A 23,280-nucleotide genomic window follows, 5' to 3' on the forward strand; every position below is an offset into this window, starting at 1 on the left:
GCAATATGTCCCCTTAATTTCAGGTTTCTATCAATCATCAACCCCAGACCTCTTGTCTCCCCTGCTTCCTCCAGTATAACTCCTCCCACAGAGTATGCAGTGTCCCATCGATGTTTCCCAAAACCTCAAGACCTTACATTTTGCTGCATTAAACCGACACTCCCATTCATTTGTCCATCTATCTAGCTTATTCAAATACTCTTGCAGGGCTGCTGCATCTGCACTATTACTAATAATCCTTCCTAGCTTCGCACATCATCTGCAAACAACTGAATATCCCCTTGCAATCCACTGACAATGTCATTGATATAAAGGTTAAACAATATAAGTCCCAGTACTGAGACCTGAGACCCCACTTGTAACCCTCTGCTTCCTTGAAACTGCCCCACCATACACAACTCTCTGATACCTATCAGACAGCCAGTCCTGAATCCAGTTGACCAATTTGACATCCAAAGCCATGTGCTGGAATTTAAATATCAGTTTATCATGTGGCACCCTGTCAAATGTCTTCTAAGAAAATGACAGTATATGCCTTTTCTCATCTAATGCTCTTGTAACTTTATCATAAAAGGCTAGCATATAGCATATTACTAAAATAAGAGCACCCCACCTTCACAAATTCATGTTGACTCTCAGATAACATTACCCTTATCTGCCCAATGCTGTATATGTCCTTCACTAATTTCTCCAAGATCTTAACAACTACTGATGACACACAAACTGGCCTATAATTAGACATTTCCAGTCTGCTATCGCCCTTATGCAATGGCACTATCTTACATTCCTTCCATTCCATGGGCACCTTTCCTGCAGCCAGACTTTCATTGAAAAGGCAGGTCAAAGGCACTGTCAGTTCCCTAGCACATTCTCTCAAAACTCGTGGTGAAATACCATCCAGTCCCATAACTTTACTGACATCAGAGTACTCAATATTTGGAACACACTCTCCTCCTGCACCTCGAACCTGCTCTATCCCTCTAATATTAAAATTTACTCCTCCAGGATGATACTCCAATAAGGTGTTCATTGAACAATTACACTATGTCCTCTGCATCAGTCACTCTATTCCCATTTTTATCAAAAACAATGTCATGCTTCTACTGTCATTTCTGCTCCTACTGGCCATATAGCTAAAAAATTCTCTAGGATTTTCTTTGGATCTTAGGGCCAATCTCTTTGCATATTCCAGTTTCGCCTTCCTTACCCTACTAGTCACTCTTCTGGCCTGTGTCTTATATTCTTCATGCATTTTCTCTTCACCTGTCTCCTTATATCTCTTCCATAGCCTCTTTTTCGCATGCAATTCCTGTTTAATATTGTTTGTCATCCACTTTACTCCAAATTGCGTCCTCCTTTTTCACTCATGGAATACAGCTTAATATTGCTGCTAACAAATATTCCTTCACAATTTCCCAAGCACTAATGATATCCTTTCAATTCCTCCTTCCATGAAACTTCCCCAAGTTGATGTCTAAGACTATTATAATCACCTGTCTTATAATTCCACATACGTTTCCATCTCTTTGATACTCCTGCATGTCTATTCATCTTACAAGTCAAAACCATATAGTCAATCTTTAAACGTGTGGACAGACTTATGTGTTCGTCGAACATGTTGTTTATTATTTTAACGGTATAATAGAACACAGAAACTAAGTAAATAATTAATTTATTGACTTGATGCTGATATTTCGCTGGTATTATAACCAGCATCTTCAGAGCACAAAAACACTGTTTGTCACAATACCCGAGACTAAAACAACATGGTGTACTTAACCAAAATTGTAGCAGCAACACAAAGACTAGAGTCCTGATTTTGGCGCCCTCTATCTGAAAAAAAAAAAAAAAAAAAACCGCTATCATATATTACTAGAGTCCTAGAAAAGTGCTAATTTTTTCTTAATATGACTGTCTCCCAGATCTTCGGCAAGTTAATACAGCCATATTTGTTGAGATTTGGAGTGTGTTTTAGGGCTTCTGTCGCCTCTAAGAACAATCTCTCTGATTTATATGGGTTTCTGTGTAGTACTTTTGTGTTTTTCCAGTTGATCCTGTGTGCAGGGGTATCCAGAGCATGGTCTGCTAGGCCCGACTTCCCATAATGATATTTCCGGACGTATCGTTTATGTTCGCTGATGCGGATATTCACAGTTCTTCCTGTTTGACCGTAGTAGGCTTGATTGCATGAGCAGGGTACTTGGTAGACTCCTGGATGTGATAAAGGAGGAATGCTGTCCTTGGGTGAGCGGGTGGCTAATTTGCTATATGGTCTGAATGTAGTGCGTAGTTTATGTTTATTGAGAATTCTTGAGATCTTTTCGGATGTGCCTTTAATGTAAGGGATGGTGACTGTTTTGTTGTAGTTCTCTGTGGTGGATGGTGGGAGGGGTTTCTTGGGAGTGTTCAGTATTTTGTTTATTTTTTGTGGATTGTAGCCGTTGGCCAAGAAGGTGTGGCGTAAGTGAGTCAGTTCAGCAGTCAGAGCCTTGTCATTTGAACAGATTGCTCTCGCTCTATGGGTTAGCGTTTTTAATATGCCATATTGTTGAGAAGGATGATGGTGTGATTGTTTGTGTAAGTATCTGCCTGTATGTGTGGATTTTCTGAAAACTGAAAATGATAAGGAACCATCTGGGAGACGTGTGAAGAGTGTATCCAGGAAGGGCAGACAGTTGTTGGCTTCCAGTTCCATAGTAAAGTGGATTTTTGGATGTTGGCTATTTAAATGTGCTAAGAATGTTTTCAATGTCTCAGGGCCATGTGGCCAAATAGCAAGCACATCATCAACATAGCGTAGCCAAAGTGTTGGTTTGAGAGTGGCTGTATTGATTGCTTGTTTTTCAAGGTGTTCTATGTAAAAGTTGGCTAGGGGGGGAGAAAGGGGGGAGCCCATGGCTTTCCCATCAATTTGTTTGTATATTTTCCCTTTCCATGTGAAATATCCTGCATGTATTGTGAATTTGAATAGTTTAAATATATCAGGGGGGAAGTGTGACTTCAGTAGATTGAGGGTTTCTATTAGTGGTACATTTGTGAATAGTGAAGTGATGTCAAAGCTTACTATTAAGTCTGAGCTTTTTAGGGTGAGGTGTTGTAAGATGCTTTTTAGGTGTGCTGAATTTTTGATAAAGGAGGGAGAATTGTTAGTGAGAGTGGCTAGTAGCTTCGCTAAATGTCTAGCCAGTTTGTATGTGGGACTATTTATGCTGTCCACAATTGGGCGTAGGGGTGTGCCTGGTTTGTGAATTTTTGGTGATCCATAGATCCTCAGTGTTTTAACATGGAAAGGTTTGAGTTTGTTAACTGTGTCTTTGGGCCAGGAAGTGACTTTTTTTAATAATTTTCGTAGGGGTAGGGCGTAGGGGTGTGCCTGGTTTTAATAATTAAAACCAGGCACACCCCTACGCCCAATTGTGGACAGCATAAATAGTCCCACATACAAACTGGCTAGACATTTAGCGAAGCTACTAGCCACTCTCACTAACAATTCTCCCTCCTTTATCAAAAATTCAGCACACCTAAAAAGCATCTTACAACACCTCACCCTAAAAAGCTCAGACTTAATAGTAAGCTTTGACATCACTTCACTATTCACAAATGTACCACTAATAGAAACCCTCAATCTACTGAAGTCACACTTCCCCCCTGATATATTTGAACTATTCAAATTCACAATACATGCAGGATATTTCACATGGAAAGGGAAAATATACAAACAAATTGATGGGACAGCCATGGGCTCCCCCCTTTCTCCCCCCCTAGCCAACTTTTACATAGAACACCTTGAAAAACAAGCAATCAATACAGCCACTCTCAAACCAACACTTTGGCTACGCTATGTTGATGATGTGCTTGCTATTTGGCCACATGGCCCTGAGACATTGAAAACATTCTTAGCACATTTAAATAGCCAACATCCAAAAATCCATGTTACTATGGAACTGGAAGCCAACAACTGTCTGCCCTTCCTGGATACACTCTTCACACGTCTCCCAGATGGTTCCTTATCATTTTCAGTTTTCAGAAAACCCACACATACAGGCAGATACTTACACAAACAATCACACCATCATCCTTCTCAACAATATGGCATATTAAAAATGCTAACCCATAGAGCGAGAGCAATCTGTTCAAATGACAAGGCTCTGACTGCTGAACTGACTCACTTACGCCACACCTTCTTGGCCAACGGCTACAATCCACAAAAAATAAACAAAATACTGAACACTCCCAAGAAACCCCTCCCACCATCCACCACAGAGAACTACAACAAAACAGTCACCATCCCTTACATTAAAGGCACATCCGAAAAGATCTCAAGAATTCTCAATAAACATAAACTACGCACTACATTCAGACCATATAGCAAATTAGCCACCCTCATCCGCTCACCCAAGGACAGCATTCCTCCTTTATCACATCCAGGAGTCTACCAAGTACCCTGCTCATGCAATCAAGCCTACTACGGTCAAACAGGAAGAACTGTGAATATCCGCATCAGCGAACATAAACGATACGTCCGGAAATATCATTATGGGAAGTCTGGCCTAGCAGACCATGCTCTGGATACCCCTGCACACAGGATCAACTGGAAAAACACAAAAGTACTACACAGAAACCCATATAAATCAGAGAGATTGTTCTTAGAGGCGACAGAAGCCCTAAAACACACTCCAAATCTCAACAAATATGGCTGTATTAACTTGCCGAAGATCTGGGAGACAGTCATATTAAGAAAAAACTAGCACTTTTCTAGGACTCCAGTAATATATGATAGCGTTTTTTTTTTTTTTTTTTTTTTTTTTTTTTTTTTTTTTTTTCAGATAGAGGGCGCCAAAATCAGGACTCTAGTCTTTGTGTTGCTGCTACAATTTTGGTTAAGTACACCATGTTGTTTTAGTCTCGCGTATTGTGACAAACAGTGTTTTTGTGCTCTGAAGATGCTGGTTATAATACCAGCGAAATATCAGCATCAAGTCAATAAATTAATTATTTACTTAGTTTCTGTGTTCTATTATACCGTTAAAATAATAAACAACATATAGTCAATCTCTCCAACTGGTGGGAGAGATGTCATCTCAGTTATTATCAACTCTTCTGATGATATGACCAAATCCAAAACTTTTGAACCTCTTGTTCCCTCTATTGTCTTACGCAAAAAACCTCAAGAATTCTAGAAATTCCATTGCCTTATTGCTACATGCATCTTCCTCTCCCCAATTTATACTGTAGTTAAAATCTCCGATAACAATCATTCTTCTTGCACTTGCCAAGTTCAACTGTCTAAACATCTCCTGGTCCCCACCCTCTGTGCTCCTTGGTCTGTAGCAACAACCCACTAAATATCCTGTCTTGCTCACCTCTACCTCATTCCATATCCTTTCAAAATCATTACTGTCACTACCTTCCAAAGCCTCCACTCTTAGAGGACATAATTTGTCATTTATCATAAGCAACACTCCACCACCACACTTTCCCTTCCTATCCTGCCTAAAAATGCTGTACCCTGCTTCTTCTATTCCTGTTATTATCCCCTTCTGTCAACCATGTCTCAGTGATCCCAATCCCAATAATTTTTGCCAGGCTGATGCTATCAGCGCCACCAATTCCTCTCCTTTATTCCGGATACTGCTGGCATTAATATAAAGTATAATACTAAAATACTCTGGATTAGAGATAGCTGTTGAAAGTTTTTCCACTTGGTTATACTATAAATAAAGATGCCAAGAAATTATAACCAAGAATATAATTTCTTGGCATCTTCAATTTATAGTCTAACCAAGTTGAAAAATTATCAACATTATTAATATCAAGTTTGCTTAAATCCCCCATATACCTCTTCCTCATTCACAGTCAGTCTCTACTTATCCACTGCTTTTAAATGCTTATAAGGACCTTTATTAACTGCTCATTAAATATCTCAACTATATGCTCCATTGCAGTTGTTCTTATACAATTTTCTCGAATCTATATCATCCTACCATAATCTTATTTTTTTTAATTGCTGCATATCAAAAGAACTCCCTAGTATATTTCAGGAGTTAGCTTTATTAGCTAACTGCTCAATACTGAACTTTTGCTACCCTCATGAACTGATTCATCCTTCCTTGCCTGTTCTCTGTAATCCTCCTGAAATTGATTATTACCACTCCTCTTATGTTGCCCTCATAATGCTGTTTTCCTCTGTATCATATGCTTAATCTCTTCATTCAGCCATTTCATATCAACTTTATTTAACCTTCTGATCCTTGGAATACATTCAGACATTGCTTCTACTAGACAGTTTTTGAATATCACCCAAGCAGCATTGATCTCCTTTCCAGCCAACTCTTCATTCATCCTAAACCTGCAAGCTGTCTCTTGAGCTCATCATAATCACCAACCTTGTAGTTCCACATATATCCTTTCCTCACACTGTTGTCAATCACCCAAATAATCACATCATGGTCACTTTCGCCAACTGGAGGGAGATTTGATGCCTCATTTATAATAATATCCTCCGATGAGATGATCAAATCCAAGACCTTCAATCCTTGTGTGCGCTGTTACATACTGCCTAAAGTATGTTGTCCCTCAAAAACTCAACTCATTTTCTTTACTTCCAGTTGCTATATCATTATTCCAATATATATTGGAATAATGATATAGCAACTTGGAAAATTGGAAAATGATCACCATTTTCCAATTTGCATATACATTTCCTGGTCACTATCCTGCACATTACCAGCTCTATAAGAACATCTCTATGTCATCTCAGTTATTATACTCTTCTGATGTTATGACATATCAACTTTATTTAACTTTATTTGAATTATGACCAAATATTTGAATGACCAAATCCAAAACTCTTGAACCTCTTGTTACCTCCATTACATTTTGCGTAAGACATTTGTCCCTCAAGAATTCTAGAAATTCCATTCCCTTATTGCTACATGTATCTTCCTCTCCCCTTGTCCCTTGGGGGGGGGGGGGGGGGGGGGGAACCTCACCCCTACCAAGTGCGTCCCTCGGGTGGCAGATGAGGGAAGCCCAAGCAGGCAGCTCCGAATAATGAATAAGGAGCCGTGAACCAAAGGCACACTTCAGAACCATGGTCAGGAGAAGTGCTGTAGACCACTGTAAAGATGCCAGCAAGTAGAAGAAGAAAAAGGCCCCCAGTCCTGCACGGCTCTTTGCAATTCCACCAAGGTGGTGGTGAGAAATCTGCAAGAGCAGGGGAGTGCTAAGAATTTCGCAGAGGAAGGTAGACCACAATCTGGAAATTCGACCCTATTTATTGGTTCCTTCAACTCAAACTCTGTCTTCTGACACCCATATTGATTTCCTGCTTCAAGAACTGCAAAATATAAAGTTTGATGTCCTAGCCATCTGTGAAACCCAAAGAAGCTCTGAATTAACAGCAAAATGGAACAATGGCAACCAAATTTTCGTGGGAGCCTCAGATAACACTACAAGGGCTGGAGGAGTTGGCTTCATCATAAATGAAAAGCTAACTAAAAATATTATTTCTTGTACAATCCACTCTGAACGACTAGGAACACTAATATTAAAAATTGTAGAATCCATAACAATAAAAATAATAGGTAGCCTATGCACCCACCTCAACAGCTGAAAAAGAAGAAATAGAAAATTTCTATTTCAGAGAGGGTGCTAGTGGGCCAAGCGCTGCAGATGCGATTTGAAGAGCTCCTGATTCAGATAAGTTTTACTAGGAATAATTAAGTATACATGCGTAATTGTTTAAGTAAGAGTGGCTGTAAACGTTGTACGCTACCGATATTATTAGTGTGGGGATTTTTTCTTGCCTAAACTAAATATGAAATCATTATTATTAGACGTAGTAACCTGCAGAGAAAAAAAAAAATGGCGGCGGCTTTGTCATTCCATGATTTTAATTTAGATTTCAGTCGTTTCATTAAGTGTGAGGTCTGTTATATGTATTCCTTCGATTACATAAATGATTTGTGGATGTTTAGTGCAGATGGAAGAAGGGTTTGTGCGAAGTGTGACCTCAACAAGGAACTGATGAATGCGAATATGAAATTTATGACAGAAAGTGCTAGTACCGATTGTGTCGCGAGTGCACGTTTGAAAGAGAGGATGGTGAGAAATAGAGGCAAAAAAACGTTAAAAAATCAGAAAAAAAAGAAAAAGAGCGATTTGACAACCGTAACGGATGTTAAAAGGGAAGAAAGTGAGGTGGAAAGAAACGAAATTGAGAGAATGAATGAAAGTAGAAATGGCGTGATGCAGAAATCGCAAGAAAAAAATCGAAAGAATAAATGATAGCGAAAAAAGAATGAATGATGGTGAAAGTTGGATGCATGCTGGAACGAAAGTACTGAACCAAAGAAAGATGAATGACAGTAAAAGTGAGAAGAATGATAGCGAAAGTTAGACGCATGTTAGTCCGAAAATATGGAAACATGCGTCCAACTTTCGCTATCATTCTTCTCACTTTTTGATCTGATAAATGAGAGTGAAAGTGAGAAGAATGATAGTGAAAGTTGGACGTATGTTGGACCGAAAGTACGGAAACAAAGAAGGATGAATGAGAGGGAAAGTGAGAAGAGGGGGTCAAGAGTTAGAAAGATTTAATGATAGAGAGAATGTGTCGCGAGGTTCGGAAGGTGAATTGGATTGGATGAAGCAAGAAATGAAATGGATGCGGAATGAAATTAAGAGAATTCAGATCAAAACTATTAAAATAAATCGTGATGGCATGAAAGAGTTAACGAAAGATGAGCGATTGGCATTGTATGGCGACTCCATTATTAAAGGTGTGCTAGAGGATAAAATGCACAAGGTATGTTTTCCAGACAGTAAAATGAGTAGAGTGATTGAGGCATTGAATATGAGGCGGGAGCAAGCAAAAGAGTTAATTGTATTAATTGGTACAAATGATTTGAGAGAGAACAAAAAGCAAGTCAAAATGAATGTCAGGAGACTGCTTGGAAAGATAAAAGAGAATAGTGTGACAGGAAGAGTAGTCAGTGTGTTGCCAAGGTATGATTGTGGTGAAATGAGGCAGAGAGCAAGGATTATGAATGATATTCTGGCTGAAATGTGTGAGGAGATGGGAGTACAGTTTGTTAATGTGTGGAATGAGTTTGAGGGACGAAGTGAGCTGTATGGGAGCGATGGACTGCATTTGAGTGGTTATGGTGCGAGTCGCTTGGAGAGACTGATGCTGGAAAGTAGAGAAGTGAATAGAGAGAGAGAGAATGAATCAGATCGAGAGGGGAGTGATGTGGAAGAGCAGGAGAGTAAGACAGGAGAGATTGAAGAAGTGGAAATGAATGGGGAAGTGAGTGGTATGAGTATAGAAAGTGAGAGAATGGGTGTGGAAGAGGAGCAGGGAAACGGGGAGGCTCAGAGTGGACAGGGGTACACAGCGTGAGAAAGGTGGATGCTCCAAGAGGAGGTGAGAGCATGTGTAGGCAGGAAAGTAATGGGATGACCAGGGATCAAGAGGAAACAGATGGAATTACAAAGGGTTCTAAAATGAAGAAGCAGAAAGAGAAATGGCCCCAGTCCAGCATGGAGAGATCACATCGAGTGCGTGGTATCAGTGGAACTAGCTGTAGATCCAGAAATGAGCTGTTGTTTTTGTATACCAATGCTAGAAGTATAAGAAACAAGGCAGATGAAATGGTTGCACTAATTGCATCTGTGCACCCAGAGATTGTCGAAATAAGTGAGACATGGTTAGATGAGGACTACATCCTAACAGGAATAGAGATGGAAGGGTATGATATGTTTCTTGAGGATAGAAGGGGTAAAAAGGGAGGGAGGGTGCTATTGATGATAGAGAAAGAGTTATGTCCATACAAAGTAGAGATGCAAGAGGGAAATAGCGCCAGTGGTTTTGAGGCAGTATGGTGTGAGATAGAGGTGAATAGAATCAAATACTTGGTGGGATGTTGTTATAGACCTGGTAATGTGGATGGTGGTGATAGTGAAATGTATAGTCAAATAAGCCAAGCAAATAAGAAAAGGGTGATCATTATGGGTGATTTTAATTATGGCAATATAGACTGGAATGAAGAGATAGCAACTGGAAGTAAAGAAAATGAGTTTCTTGAGTTTTTGAGGGATAACTACCTCAGACAGTATGTAACAGAGGGCACATTAAGGGTCTTGGATTTGGTCATCCCATCAGAGGATGTAATTATCAATGAGGTGTCAAATCATCCACCTATTGGTGAGAGTGACCATGAGGTGATTACCTGGGTGGTTGCCAGCAGTGCAAGGACCCCTGTGAAAAAAGGGTATATGTGAAACTACAAGGGGGGTGATTATGAAGAGCTCAGGAGACAGCTTGCAGGTGTAGCATGGAATGAGGAGTTAGCTGGAAAAGAGATCAATGCAGCTCGCGGGATTTTCAAAAACTATTTAGTAGATCCAATGTCCAAATGTATACCATGGGTGAGAAAGTTAAATAAGGTAGGTGTGAGATGGATGAACAATGAGATTAAGTATGCAATACAGAGAAAAAGGGCATTGTGGAGGCAGCATAATAGAAGTGGAAGTAACCAATTTCATGAGGTCTACAAAGACCAGGCAAAGAGGGTGACTTGGTTGGTGAGAGTAGCTAAAGAGAGGTATGAACACCATTTAGCTAATGAAGCCAAAAAGAATCCTAGGGAATTCTTTCGATATGTAGCCAGCAAAAGTAAGAATGATTATGGAAGGATGACATTGATTGGAGGAAATGGTATAAAGACAGCTGTTGCAGAATGTGTGGTGGAGATATTTAATGATCAGTTCATAAAGATATTTCAATCTTGTGAATGTGACTTCTTGGAGAGATTGAGAGCAGTTGATGATGGGGAGTAGAGACTGACTGTAAGTGAGCAAGAGGTGTTTGGGGAGTAGAGTAAACTAGATGTAAATGAGGCTATGGGACTTGATAATATATCACTGCATATTCTAAACGAATATGCCAGAGAGTTGACACCTGCCTTGACATATTTTTTTAATACGAGTCTTGCACTTGGTCAAGTTCCTACAGAGTGGAAGGAGGGCAAGATTGTGCCACTTCATAAAGGAGGTGATCGAACTCAAGCATCAAACTATAGGCCTATCTGTGTGTAAGGTGTTGTGGTTAAGTTGTTGGAGAAGCTTGTGAGAACTAGGATCCAGAGTTGGGTTGACAACAATGGTATAATCTTTGATGGACAGCATGGATTTGCTAACGGGAGGTCATGTTTTAGTAATCTACTTACTTATTACAATAAAGTGACTGCTTCCTTGGACAGAGGAGAAGGATACACAGTAATATACTTGGATTTCACAAAAGCTTTTGATAGAGTACCTCATGATAAGTTGACAGTCAAACTAGAGCAGATGGATATTAGATTAGTGCATTGGATTGGAGACTTTCTATCTGATAGGTATCAACAAGTCGTGTATGGGGGTGCAATATCCAGGAAAAGGAAAGTCGCTAGTGGAGTGCCTCAGTGGTCTGTTTTAGGGCCATTACTATTTAACTTGTATATTAATGATATTGGCGAAGATTTGGAAGATTTGAGATATTCAGTTGTTTGCAAATGATGCAAAGTTGGGACGAACCATAAAGAGTAGTGAAGATGTTGTGGCCTTGCAAGAAGACTTGAATAAATTGAGTGATTGGGCAAGCAAATGGGGATGTGAGTTCAATGTTGCAAAATGTAAGGTTTTAAAATTTGGAAAACAAAGATGGGATGCAGAATTTATGCTTGGTGAGAATATATTGTTGGAAGTAGAGGAAATAAGAAATCTGGGGGTGATTGTGGATAAGGATCTAAAATTTAGGGGACACATCGCCAAAATTGTGAAGACAACACCAAGTCTTCTGGAAATGATGCGGAGGACACTGACGTGTAGAAGTAGGGAGATTCTGGTTCCATTGTATAAGGCTTTGATTAGGCCACACATGGACTATTGTGCCCAGATTTGGTCACCTGGTTTTCAGAAGGATGAAGAGATGTTGGAAAGGGTCCAAAGGCGACTGACTAGGGTAGTTTCTGACCTCTGGAATGTTGAGTATGAGGAAAGATTGAAAAGATGTAATTTGCAGAGTCTAGTGGAGAGAAGGAAGAGGGGAGATATGATAGAGACCTACAAGTTGGTAAGGGGTTGTTATGGGATCAATGGTGGAGAAGTTCTACAGAGAATAGTGGGAGATCAGGGGAGAACCAGAGGTCATCCCTGGAAACTGTATAAAGAGGGTGTGAGTAGGGGAGTGAGAGGCAGGTTTTTTTCATGCAGAGTTGTGAGTGATTGGAATGCCTTGCCTGAGAGTGTGGTGTCTGCAAGGAGTTTGAATGTGTTTAAGACACGGTATGATGAGATGTGTGTGAAATAAAGGACCTCCTAGATGAGTCTTTGACTCCATGAGGTCTTGTTTAATAATAAAATAAAATAAAATGAACACCTGCGAGAAACATTACTGAAAAAAAACAACATACACAATAGTGTGTGGAGATTTCAATGCAAAGACTGGTACAGGATTTATTGAAGAAAAATACATTGGACCATGGGGGGAAGGGGAAAGAAATGAATGAGGTGAACTCCTGGCAGAATATGTATAAGTAGAAAGGCTGTACATTATGAATAGTTTCTTTAAAAAGAGAACTGAAAAAAGATGGACTTGGCAATCTCCAAATGGAGAGACAAGAATTGAAATTGATTTCATCCTAACAGATTGCAAAAGAATAATAAAAAAAGTGTGGAAGTCATTGGGAAAACTTACTGCGACATTCATTCAGACCACCGTCCAATAAGTGCCACTCTCAAAATACATTAAAAAAAATGAGAACGCATACGAGCACAGTCCAACCATAAAAAAACGCTCAAAACAGATAAATCCAGAAGAATTTAGAAAAAAGGTGAAAGAAACCGACTGGAAATTAAAAAATTACATCGCCAAAGATTTAACAAACTTTAACAATAAATTAATGAACTGCAAGAAGAACCTCGTATGAACTTCCTCCTAAGACCTGGGAACACCTAGCAAGAACAATAGAACTATTGAAGAAAAGAAGAATACTGAAAGATACAGGAAATGATCATCTAGAATATAAAATTATTTGTAAACAACTGAGGCAGAATATCAAAGACAACTATAACATATATAGAACAACAAAATTGGCAGAAGCAGTTAGGCTTCGCAGTAGCCTAAAAAAAGTAGAAAAAGAAATAAATCTAAAGCAACCACTACCATCAGCCTTCATAGATAATCAAGGAAACAGACACATAAACAGGGGTGAAATGGAAAAAATAGTAAAATCGTTTTATGAGAACCTTTACTCATTTAAACAAGTAATTACAGCTCCAGTACCAGATGAAAATTTGGAAAATCTGGAAATACCATCTGTCCTACCTGAAGAAATAAAAATGGCTATCCACCATATGAAAAATGACCGATCACCAGGAATTGATGGTATAAAATCTGACAAATTAAAAATGGGTGGACAAATACTCTTTAAAGCTCTAGCCGAAAGATTTACCCAATATATACAATTAAGGAAAGTACCTACTGAATGGAAAACATCAAAGACCATAATTCTGCATAAAAAAAAAAAAAAAGGTAATAAAGAAGACATCAGTAACTAGACCTATCTGTCTATTAGCACACACATAAAATATTTGCCAGAATCATCCTAAACCGAATACAAACCTCCATCAATGAAAACAGCTGCAAAGAATAGGCTGGTTTCAAAAAAGGCTTTTCAACAATAGATCACATTCAAACTATTACTCAGATAACAGAAAGATGCAGAGCATACCAGATCCCACTTTGTCTTCTTTTTATAGATTTTAAAAAGACATTTGACACTGTTGAGCATAAAGCAGTATTCCAAGCTTTAATAGAACAAGGCATAGAAAAAGCATACATCCAACTCATAAAAGATATCTACAAAGAAAGCACAACAAATATCACCCTTTTCAATCACCCAATTAAAATTAACTTAAGTAGAGTAGTACATCAGGGTGATGTCTTATCACCTAATCTCTTCACATCTACTCTGGACAGCATCATTCGAAAAATTGACATGAAAGATGCAATAAACATTGATGGTGAAATATTAAATATCCTATTATTCGCCGATGTGGTATTAATATCTCACTCACCCAAACTCTTAGAATCAATGCTGAATAACATAAGCGAAAACTGCCAAAAAATTGGATTGAAAATACAACCTGACAAAACAAGATGGATGAAAAACAAATACTGTAAAGATCATACAATCACTCTAGAATCTCACACCATCAAAAAAGTTGAAGAATACATCTACCTCGGCCAGTCCATAAAAATGAATAATGATATATCAAATGAAATAGCAAGGAGAAAAAGAGCTGCTTGGATAGCCTTCAACAAAATAAAATCAACAATTACCAACCAAAACATAGATATAGAAATAAGAGCCCATCTTTTCAATAGTCACATCTTACCAGCATTAACTTATGGCATGAAACATGGAACACAACTTTAAAAGAAGAACAAAGCTTAATAACAACTCAACGTGCAATAGAAAGAAGAATATGCAATATAAACAAAATAGAGCACGTAAGACACACAGAAATCAGGAAAAAGTCTGAACTCACAGATATAATAAAAACAATCTACAACAGCAAAAGAAGATGGGCAGGACATCTTGCCAGAATGAGAGACAACAGATGGACAGTCAGAGTTACAAACTGGTATCCGAGAGATACCAAAAGGAAACCTGGAAGATCAGCCATAAGGTGGGAAGACCAATGATTAAGAAAGTTGTAAGAAAATGGAGAAGAAAGGCCCAAGACAGGAATAGCTGGACTCTTTATGACCTGCAGTCATGGAGAAATCCTGACTGAAACCACAGGTCCATCAAGGTAATAGGAACATCTAATGAATTATTTAATTCTATTTACCTCTATCTCAGTCTATACTGCCTCAAAACCACAACTACTATTTCCCCCTTATCTCTACTTTGTATGTACATTGTAAATTTTAGTGTATCCTTGGCTTCCTTTTTTATGTAATGGTAGCAATATTATATGTGCTGAAATAACCTGTACATAGCTTATATTTCACTGGGTATAACACCAGTGAAATATAAGCAAATGAAAATTAATTATTTTCTTACTATTCTTATGTTGAATTAAAACTATTAAAACTGTTAAAAACTTAAATGAAATGCCAACACATAATAATCCTTCTAGCCAAATAAACAGTTTGTTAGATTTTTTTTTTTTTATCATAGTGAATACTAATTACCATTGCTCTTCCAATTTCATTGTTGTGTTGCCAATCCCATACCGACAAGGCCTTTTCCTGCTCTCTTGCACTGTCTATTGCCAAGAGTAATGAACCCTACAAGTAAACAAATAGTACACACCTGTCTTGATGGAGAAATTAAAATGAGAAAAAATGAGCCTTTATTATAAATTTTATTTAAAAGCAATAAATCCTACAAGAAAGCAAACATAAGAGTAGTACACTGTCTTATGTATAAGACAGTACTCATAGAGAGTTTTTTCACTTGGTTACAATTAAATTTAACTTGTCAAGAAATTATATTCTTTTTTTTACTCTTTATCCAAGTGTAAGCAAACAAAGTTTGCTATGAATTATCTTCACAATGAGACTGATGACTTCACATCAACTGCCATCATATCCCTTATATTGCCTACAACAGTGAGTAAGGTGTAGTGGAGTAGTGTGCCCTCCCCATGAGCCCTTGGACACTCTGGTAGTATCATGTAATGATAATAAAAATTACAGAGGACGACAGTTGCATCATAAGCATTGACATGGTGCCACAGAAAAAATATGTTTCAATATACAGTGATCCCTTGCTTTTCACAGCCCTTAACTTTGCTGTTTGAATTATATGTATGATTGTGAATAGGTATGACTGTGGTGAAATGAGGCAGAGAGCAAAGATTATGAATGATATGCTGGCTGAAATGTGTGAGGAGATGGGAGTACAGTTTGTTAATGTGTGGAATAAGTTTGAGGGGACGAAGTGAGCTGTATGGGAGCGATGGACTGCAATTCAGTGGTTATGGTGTGAGTCGCTTGGAGAGACTGCTGCTGGAAGGTAGAGAAGTGAATAGAGAGAATGAATAGGATCGAGAGGGGAGTGATGTGGAAGAGCAGGAGAGTAAGACAGGAGAGATTGAAGAAGTGGATATGAATGGGGAAGTGAGTGCTATGAGTATAGAAAATGAGAGAATGGGTGTGCAAGAGGAGCAGGGAAACGGGGAGGCTCAGGGTGGACAGGGGTACACGGTGTGTACCCCTGGACAGGGGTACAGGGGTACACACCGTGAGAAAGGTGGATTGGTACAGGGTACAGGGGTACACACCGTGAGAAAGGTGGATGCTCTGAGTGCAGGTGAGCATGTGTAAGCAGGAAAGGAATGGGATGACCAGGGATCAAGAGGAAACAGATGGAATTACAAAGGGTTCTAAAATGAAGAAGCAGAAAGGGAAATGGCCCCAGTCCAGCATGGAGAGATCACATCGAGTGAGTGGTATCAGTGGAACTAGCTGTAGACCCAGAAATGAGCTGTTGTGTTTGTATACCAATGCTAGAAGTATAAGAAACAAGGCAGATGAAATGGTTGCAATAATTGTGTCTGTTCACCCAAAGATTGTCGGAATAAGTGAGACATGGTTAGATGAGGACGACATCCTGACAGGAATAGAGATGGAAGGGTATGATATGTTTCTTGAGGATAGAAGGGGTAAAAAGGGAGGGAGGGTGCTATTGATGATAGAGAAAGAGTTATGTCCATACAAAGTAGAGATGCAAGAGGGAAATAGCGCCAGTGGTTTTGAGGCAGTATGGTGTGAGATAGAGGTGAATAGAATCAAATACTTGGTGGGATGTTGATATAGACCTGGTAATATGGATGGTGGTGATAGTGAAATGTATAGTCAAATTAGCCAAGCAAATAAGAAAAGGGTAATCATTATGGGTGATTTTAATTATGGCAATATAGACTGGAATGAAGAGATAGCAACTGGAAGTAAAGAAAATGAGTTTCTTGAGTTTTTGAGGGATAACTACCTCAGACAGTATGTAACAGAGGGCACACGAGGATTAAAGGTCTTGGATTTGGTCATCTCATCAGAGGATGTAATTATCAATGAGGTGTCAAATCATCCACCAATTGGTGAGAGTGACCATGAGGTGATTACCTGGGTGGCTGCCAGCAGTGCAAGGACCCCTGTGAAAAAAGGGTATATGTGGAATTACAAGGGGGGTGATCATGAAGAGCTCAGGAGACAGCTTGCAGGTGTAGCATGGAATGAGGAGTTAGCTGTGTTGGATCCTATTTCGTCTTAATCTGTACCTTGGATCCGACATGTTGTTTACTACGATGTTCTTAACCTAAAAATAGTTGCTAGTTGGTTTCTAATTCAAATATAGAGAAAATTTATATGTAAAAACTGCGCCACTCTATATCTGAATTAGTTCAAGAATTGAAGAAAAATCAACCCTCAACTATTTCTCCTTAATATATATACTGGCCGAGTATATTTGACATACTAATTTACCCGCTTTGGTTCGAATATTTTATGAATGGTGCAGTAAAAGAGATTCAGGCAAAATACAACTTTTGATTGACAAAAACAAACATTTAATATAAGCTACATAACACATACATAAATTCTACTTCTAATTTAAACAATAAAAACAAGTCAAACATTAAGCCAAGTCAATCACATTAGTTCAACCTTCCAAGCCTTCACATACACTTTCTCAGCTTCTGAGTTACAAAGTTCCTACACATATATAAATATAATAGAACTTCCTATCTAATCAGTTTTCACACACTTCTCAGTCATGCTATAAGTTCAAAATATCACAGGCACTAATAGTTGAAAATATCTCTCTAACAATTCTTAACTTCAACTCTCAATCACGAAGAGTTTCCACAGGTTAGGTTAAGCGTAGCGTAATTAACACTCAATTCTTCAAGCATTGAAATAATACACTAAGATAGTCCTTACCGGAAATAGTTCCTAGTACATCAAATACGTTGTGAGCAAACTTTTAGAACTTATTTATCTTACTTAATAAAAACACATCTACAAGACTTATCCACGGTTATACTTAAAGCACTATCAAACGCACTTCAGAATTCTAGACTTCAATTACAGAGTACTTCAACTATCGTCATTACCACTCATAAACTAATTAAACACCGTGAGGTTCTTTTTAGGGCAAATCGGAAATAAACCACAATTCTAGAATAGTCAGGTTCATTCAGAATTCTTCCTTAAACATTAAGCTTTTTATTTTATCCGATTGTAGTATTAATTTCCTTTTCATTATTACTGCTGATTATACTTTCAGCTAACTATAAAGCTCGTTTCGTCCTTGCTCACTTATAGAAAAATATCCACTCAACTCCTACCCTTAAGAACCTTTTATTTACTTCTACTTCTCTAGTTTATCTCCTTGCTACCTTTTAGTTCCAAAATTCCGTTCCGACTCCCCTACTACGTATACATTTTCTCCTCTTTATTTAGTCCACGTTCTGTTCCACTCACGCTTGTTTATTTCACGCGTCTCTATGACAACCGATAAACGTAAACATTCTCGCGAATGTTACATTAGGCTATACAACTACATTCAGTTATTACATAACATTAAACTTTCACAAACAAGAATAAATAGAATATTTGCATTTCAATAAATGCGTAGATAAATTACAAATACAAGTTCTTATAATATTGACATAACAATATATAAAATAACTTATTAATATTTAATACAGTCTTTTCATTATTCATACATATATCTTTGATTAAATAATTAAATATTAGACAAAATTAAGGCAGTTATATGAATATTAAATTTTAAAATAAGTTATATACATTAAATAATATTTACAAGTCTAGCCTTTCTGATGGAAGATCATGTTGGATTCTGAAGCAAATAATAATTACTCTAATCTCTACATAATCAGAATCCAACAGCTGGAAAAGAGATCAATGCAGCTTGGGGGATTTTCAAAAACTATTTAGTAGATGCAATGTCCAAATGTATACCATGGGTGAGAAGGTTAAATAAGGTAAGTGTGAGATGGATGAATAAAGAGATTAAGCATGCGATACAGAGAAAAAGGGCATTGTGGAGGCAGCATAATAGAAGTGGAAGTAACCAATTTCATGAGGTCTACAAAGACCAGGCAAGGAGGGTGACTTGGTTGGTGAGAGTAGCTAAAGAGAGCTATGAACAGCAGTTAGCTAATGAAGCCAAAAAGAATCCTAGGGAATTCTTTCGATATGTAGCCAGCAAAAGTAAGAATGATTATGGAAGGATGACATTGATTGGAGAAAATAGTATAAAGACAACTGTTGCAGAATTTGTGGTGGAGATACTCAATGAGTAGTTCATAAAGGTCTTTCAATCTTGTGAATGTGACTTCTTGGAGAGATTGAGAGCAGTTGATGATGGGGAGGAGAGACTGACTGTAAGTGAGCAAGAGGTGTTTGGGGAGTAGAGTAAACTAGATGTAAATGAGGCTATGGGACTTGATAATATATCACCGCATATTCTGAAGGAATGTGCCAGAGAGTTGACACCTGCCTTGACATATTTTTTTAATATGAGTCTTGCACTTGGTCACGTTCCTAAAGAGTGGAAGGAGGGCAAGATTGTGCCACTTCATAAAGGAGGTGATCGAACTCAAGCATCAAACTATAGGCCTATTCTGTGTGTCAGCTGTTGTGGTTAAGTTGTTGGAGAAACTTGTGAGAACTAGGATCCAGAGTTGGGTTGACAACAATGGTATAATCTTTGATGGACAGCATGGATTTGCTAAAGGGAGGTCATGTTTTAGAAATCTACTTATTTATTACAATAAAGTGACTGCTTCCTTGGACAGAGGAGAAGGATACACAGTAATATACTTGGATTTCGCAAAAGCTTTTGATAGAGTACCTCATGATAAGTTGACAGTCAAACTAGAGCAGATGGGGTTGGATATTAGATTAGTGCATGGATTGGAGACTGGCTATCTGATAGGTATCAACAAGTTGTGTATGGGGGTGCGATATCCAGAAAAGGAAAGTCACTAGTGGAGTGCCTGAGGGGTCTGTTTTAGGGCCATTACTATTTAACTTGTATATTAATGATATTGGCAAAGATTTTGAAGATTTGACATATTCAGTTGTTTGCAGATGATGCAAAGTTGGAAAAAAACCATAAAGAGTAGTGAAGATGTTGTGGCCTTGCAAGAAGACTTGAATAAATTGAGTGATTGGGCATGGAAATGGGAATGTGAGTTCAATGTTGCAAAATGTAAGGTTTTAAAATTTGGAAAACAAAGATGGGATTCAGAATTTATGCTTGGTCAGAATATATTGTTGGAGGTAGAGGAAATAAGAGATCTGGGGGGTGATTGTGGATAAGGATCTAAAATTTAGGGGACACATCGCCAAAATTGTGAAGACAATACAAAGGCCTCTGGGAATGATGCGGAGAACACTGATGTGTAGAAGTAGGAAGATTCTTCTTCTGTTGTATAAGGCTTTGTTAGGCCACACCTGGACTATTGTGTCCAGATTTGGTCACCGGGTTTTCAGAAGGATGAAGAGATGTTGGAAAGTGTCCAAAAGTGACTGACTAAGGTAGTTTCTGACCTCTGGAATGTTGAGTATGAGGAAAGATTGAGAAGATGTAATTTGCAGAGTCTGGTGGAGAGGAGGTAGAGGAGAGATATGATAGAGAACTACAAGTTGGTAAGAGGTTGTTATAAGATCAATGGTGGAGAAGTTCTACAAAGAATAGTGGGAGATCAGGGGAGAACCAGAGGTCATCCCTGGAAACTGTATGAAGAGGGTGTGAGTAGGGGAGTGAGAGGCAGGTTTTTCTTTCATTCAGAGTTGTGAATGATTGGAATGCCTTGCCTGAGAGTGTGGTGTCTTCAAGGAGTCTGAGTGTGTTTAAGACACGGTATGATGAGATGTGTGTGTGTGTGTGTGTGATAAAAGGACCTCACAGATGAGTCTTTGACTCCATGAGGTCTTGGGGTAATAATAATAATTATTATTCACAGAAGCCCTGCCACCCACACGTGAGTGTCATCGTAATAAGGCACAGTGCACACTGGTCTAGCCTAGTCGATTTTTTGTTTTTTTGTCAGTTGCCAGTGGTTGTGAGATTATTACTGGAATGCTCACATGTTGTCTTCTAGGAGCACTTTTTTTTTACCCTTATCTACTAAAAATGGGACTGAAATGGGACAATTTTTGGGAAACTAAGATAAGAAAAAAGTTCTCACAATGTCAGAGAAAGTGAAACTTTTAGATAAGAATGAATATCTGAAATCTTCTGCGGCCATATAGAAGATATACTGCAATAGCATCATTGTTGTATATCTATAAAAATAATAAAATCTGCAGTTGTTTTGCAGTTAGTGCACCTATGAATGCAAAGATTGTTATTTGTATATACAAAAAAAAAAGTATTAAGAAAACTGGAAAAAGCATTGAGTGTGTGGATGGAAAACAAAAAAAAAAAGGGATTGCCATTCAATTCGACAATTTTAAGAGGAGAAATATTGAAATGGGTTTATAACCATTATCATTATTAACTAACAAAGTGGAGGAGGATTATCTGAAAGTATACCAAAATCTTTACTGCCAGTAAAGGTTGGTTTGAAGGATTCAATAGAAGGTTTTCTTTAAGAAATTTAAAGGTGATTGGTGATGCAGCTTCTGCTGACCAAGAAAAATTACAGAGGATGACAGCAGCAGTTTTTCCTGAAGAATTTCACAAAATAATTGAGGAGAAGAGGTATATGCTGGAACAAGTCTAATGCAGATGTGTCTGGGCTTTACTAGAAGAGAATACCTAACATGTCTTAAGTTACCCAAGAAGAAAAATGGATGCCAGGATTTAAAGCAAGTAAAGATAGGGAGTGACACTTATTTTGTGCAAATGCAGCAGGCAATATGATCAAACCTGCTATGCTTTACCATTCTCGAAACCTGAGAGCTAAGGGGGCTAAAAATGAACTCCTTGAAATGAAAAGCATAGGTAATATGAGAATTGTGCCTGGATTGGTTTAAGCATTGCTTTGTACTTAGGGAAGTACCTGTGGCTGAAAAATCTTTTGTTCAAAGTTATGCTTAATCCTGGACAACGTGCCAGGACATCCAAAGGAATTGAAACATCTGAATAAAAATACAGAAGTCATCTTTCTGCCACGTAACGCAACGTCTCTCATTAAACCATTTGATCAAAGTAAAATTCAGATGTTCAAAGCTCATTACACAAAACTGTCATTTCATCAAATTTTCAATACAATGAAGGAAAATTCAAATGTTGGAGTTATGCAGAGCTGGAAACAATTCAGTACTGCAAATCACATTGTCCTAGTTAAAGAAGCACTGCAGGAACAGGACTCAGTTGTCAATGCATTCTGGAAAAAATTATGGGCAAAAGCTGTGAAAAATTTCATGAAAATCCCTTCAGCTGACTAAGAAATACAAGACATTGTCAACACAGCACATTGTATTGAAGGGAAGGGATTGTTTGACATGGTAGCTGAGGAGGAGGAAGAAGGGCCTAATTATGAGTTAACATAAGAGGATCTTGATGAGCTTATATAAAGTTCAACTGCTGCCAAAAAAAAAAAGAAGAGGAAGAGAAAACAAATGTGAAAACAATGGATGCTAGAGTCTTTTTCAGATCTATTTAAAAGCTTAAGACATTTAAAGTGCAAAATCCATGAATTAAATCCTTCAGTGTACAGGAGTATGAAAATTGCTTGAGTATCGGAACAGGCATTTGTGCTGTACACTATGCTGTACAACATAAATGAAACAGCTCCCTAAAACACTGTTTCTTTCGTAAAAAAGGATTCATATTTTTCCTTTATGTTAAATAATAAAATATATGTATGTTCATATACATAGGATAAACAAAAAGTCTTTATTGAAAGTTTATTTTTCACTAGGTTAGACTCTGATAAATTTAGTTTAATTCTTTATCCCAGTGAGAGCAAACAAAGTTTGTGCCTGAAAATATCTTCAGGACTGAATATAGTGTTGTACTATCTTACCTGGGTAAGTAGTACAACACCAGGTAACTCATAGCAAAGGTGGAGCAAGCTACCAACACCCCTATCCCAGTATCTCCCATAATGCAAAACACATCTCCTTGTGGATATGTATACTGTTATGCATTAAGGGATTGGCCACTACCCAGACTAGTTTCGACGTTATGAATAAGTAAAGCGGTCTCTAAAAATTCGGACGATCCCTAGGCCACTCAATTGTGG

General features: G+C 38.1%; 1 protein-coding gene across 4 annotated transcripts in view; it reads right to left on the bottom strand.

Moving 5' to 3' along the window:
- The window catches only part of LOC150105326 (echinoderm microtubule-associated protein-like CG42247), a 375,243-nt gene that overhangs the window by 170,080 nt on the left and 181,883 nt on the right, over nucleotides 1–23,280 (bottom strand). For all 4 annotated transcript variants that reach the window (XM_090394708.1, XM_090394707.1, XM_090394705.1 and 1 more), the window contains one exon: nucleotides 15,248–15,343. In XM_090394708.1, coding sequence (XP_090250834.1) covers nucleotides 15,248–15,343 — 96 coding nt within the window. The remainder of the gene's footprint in view (nucleotides 1–15,247; nucleotides 15,344–23,280) is intronic.

Source organism: Typopeltis vanoorti, chromosome 6, assembly GCF_054136105.1.
Source record: "Typopeltis vanoorti isolate ZY-2024b chromosome 6, IOZ_Tvanoo_1.0, whole genome shotgun sequence".
Taxonomy (NCBI): domain Eukaryota; kingdom Metazoa; phylum Arthropoda; class Arachnida; order Uropygi; family Thelyphonidae; genus Typopeltis; species Typopeltis vanoorti.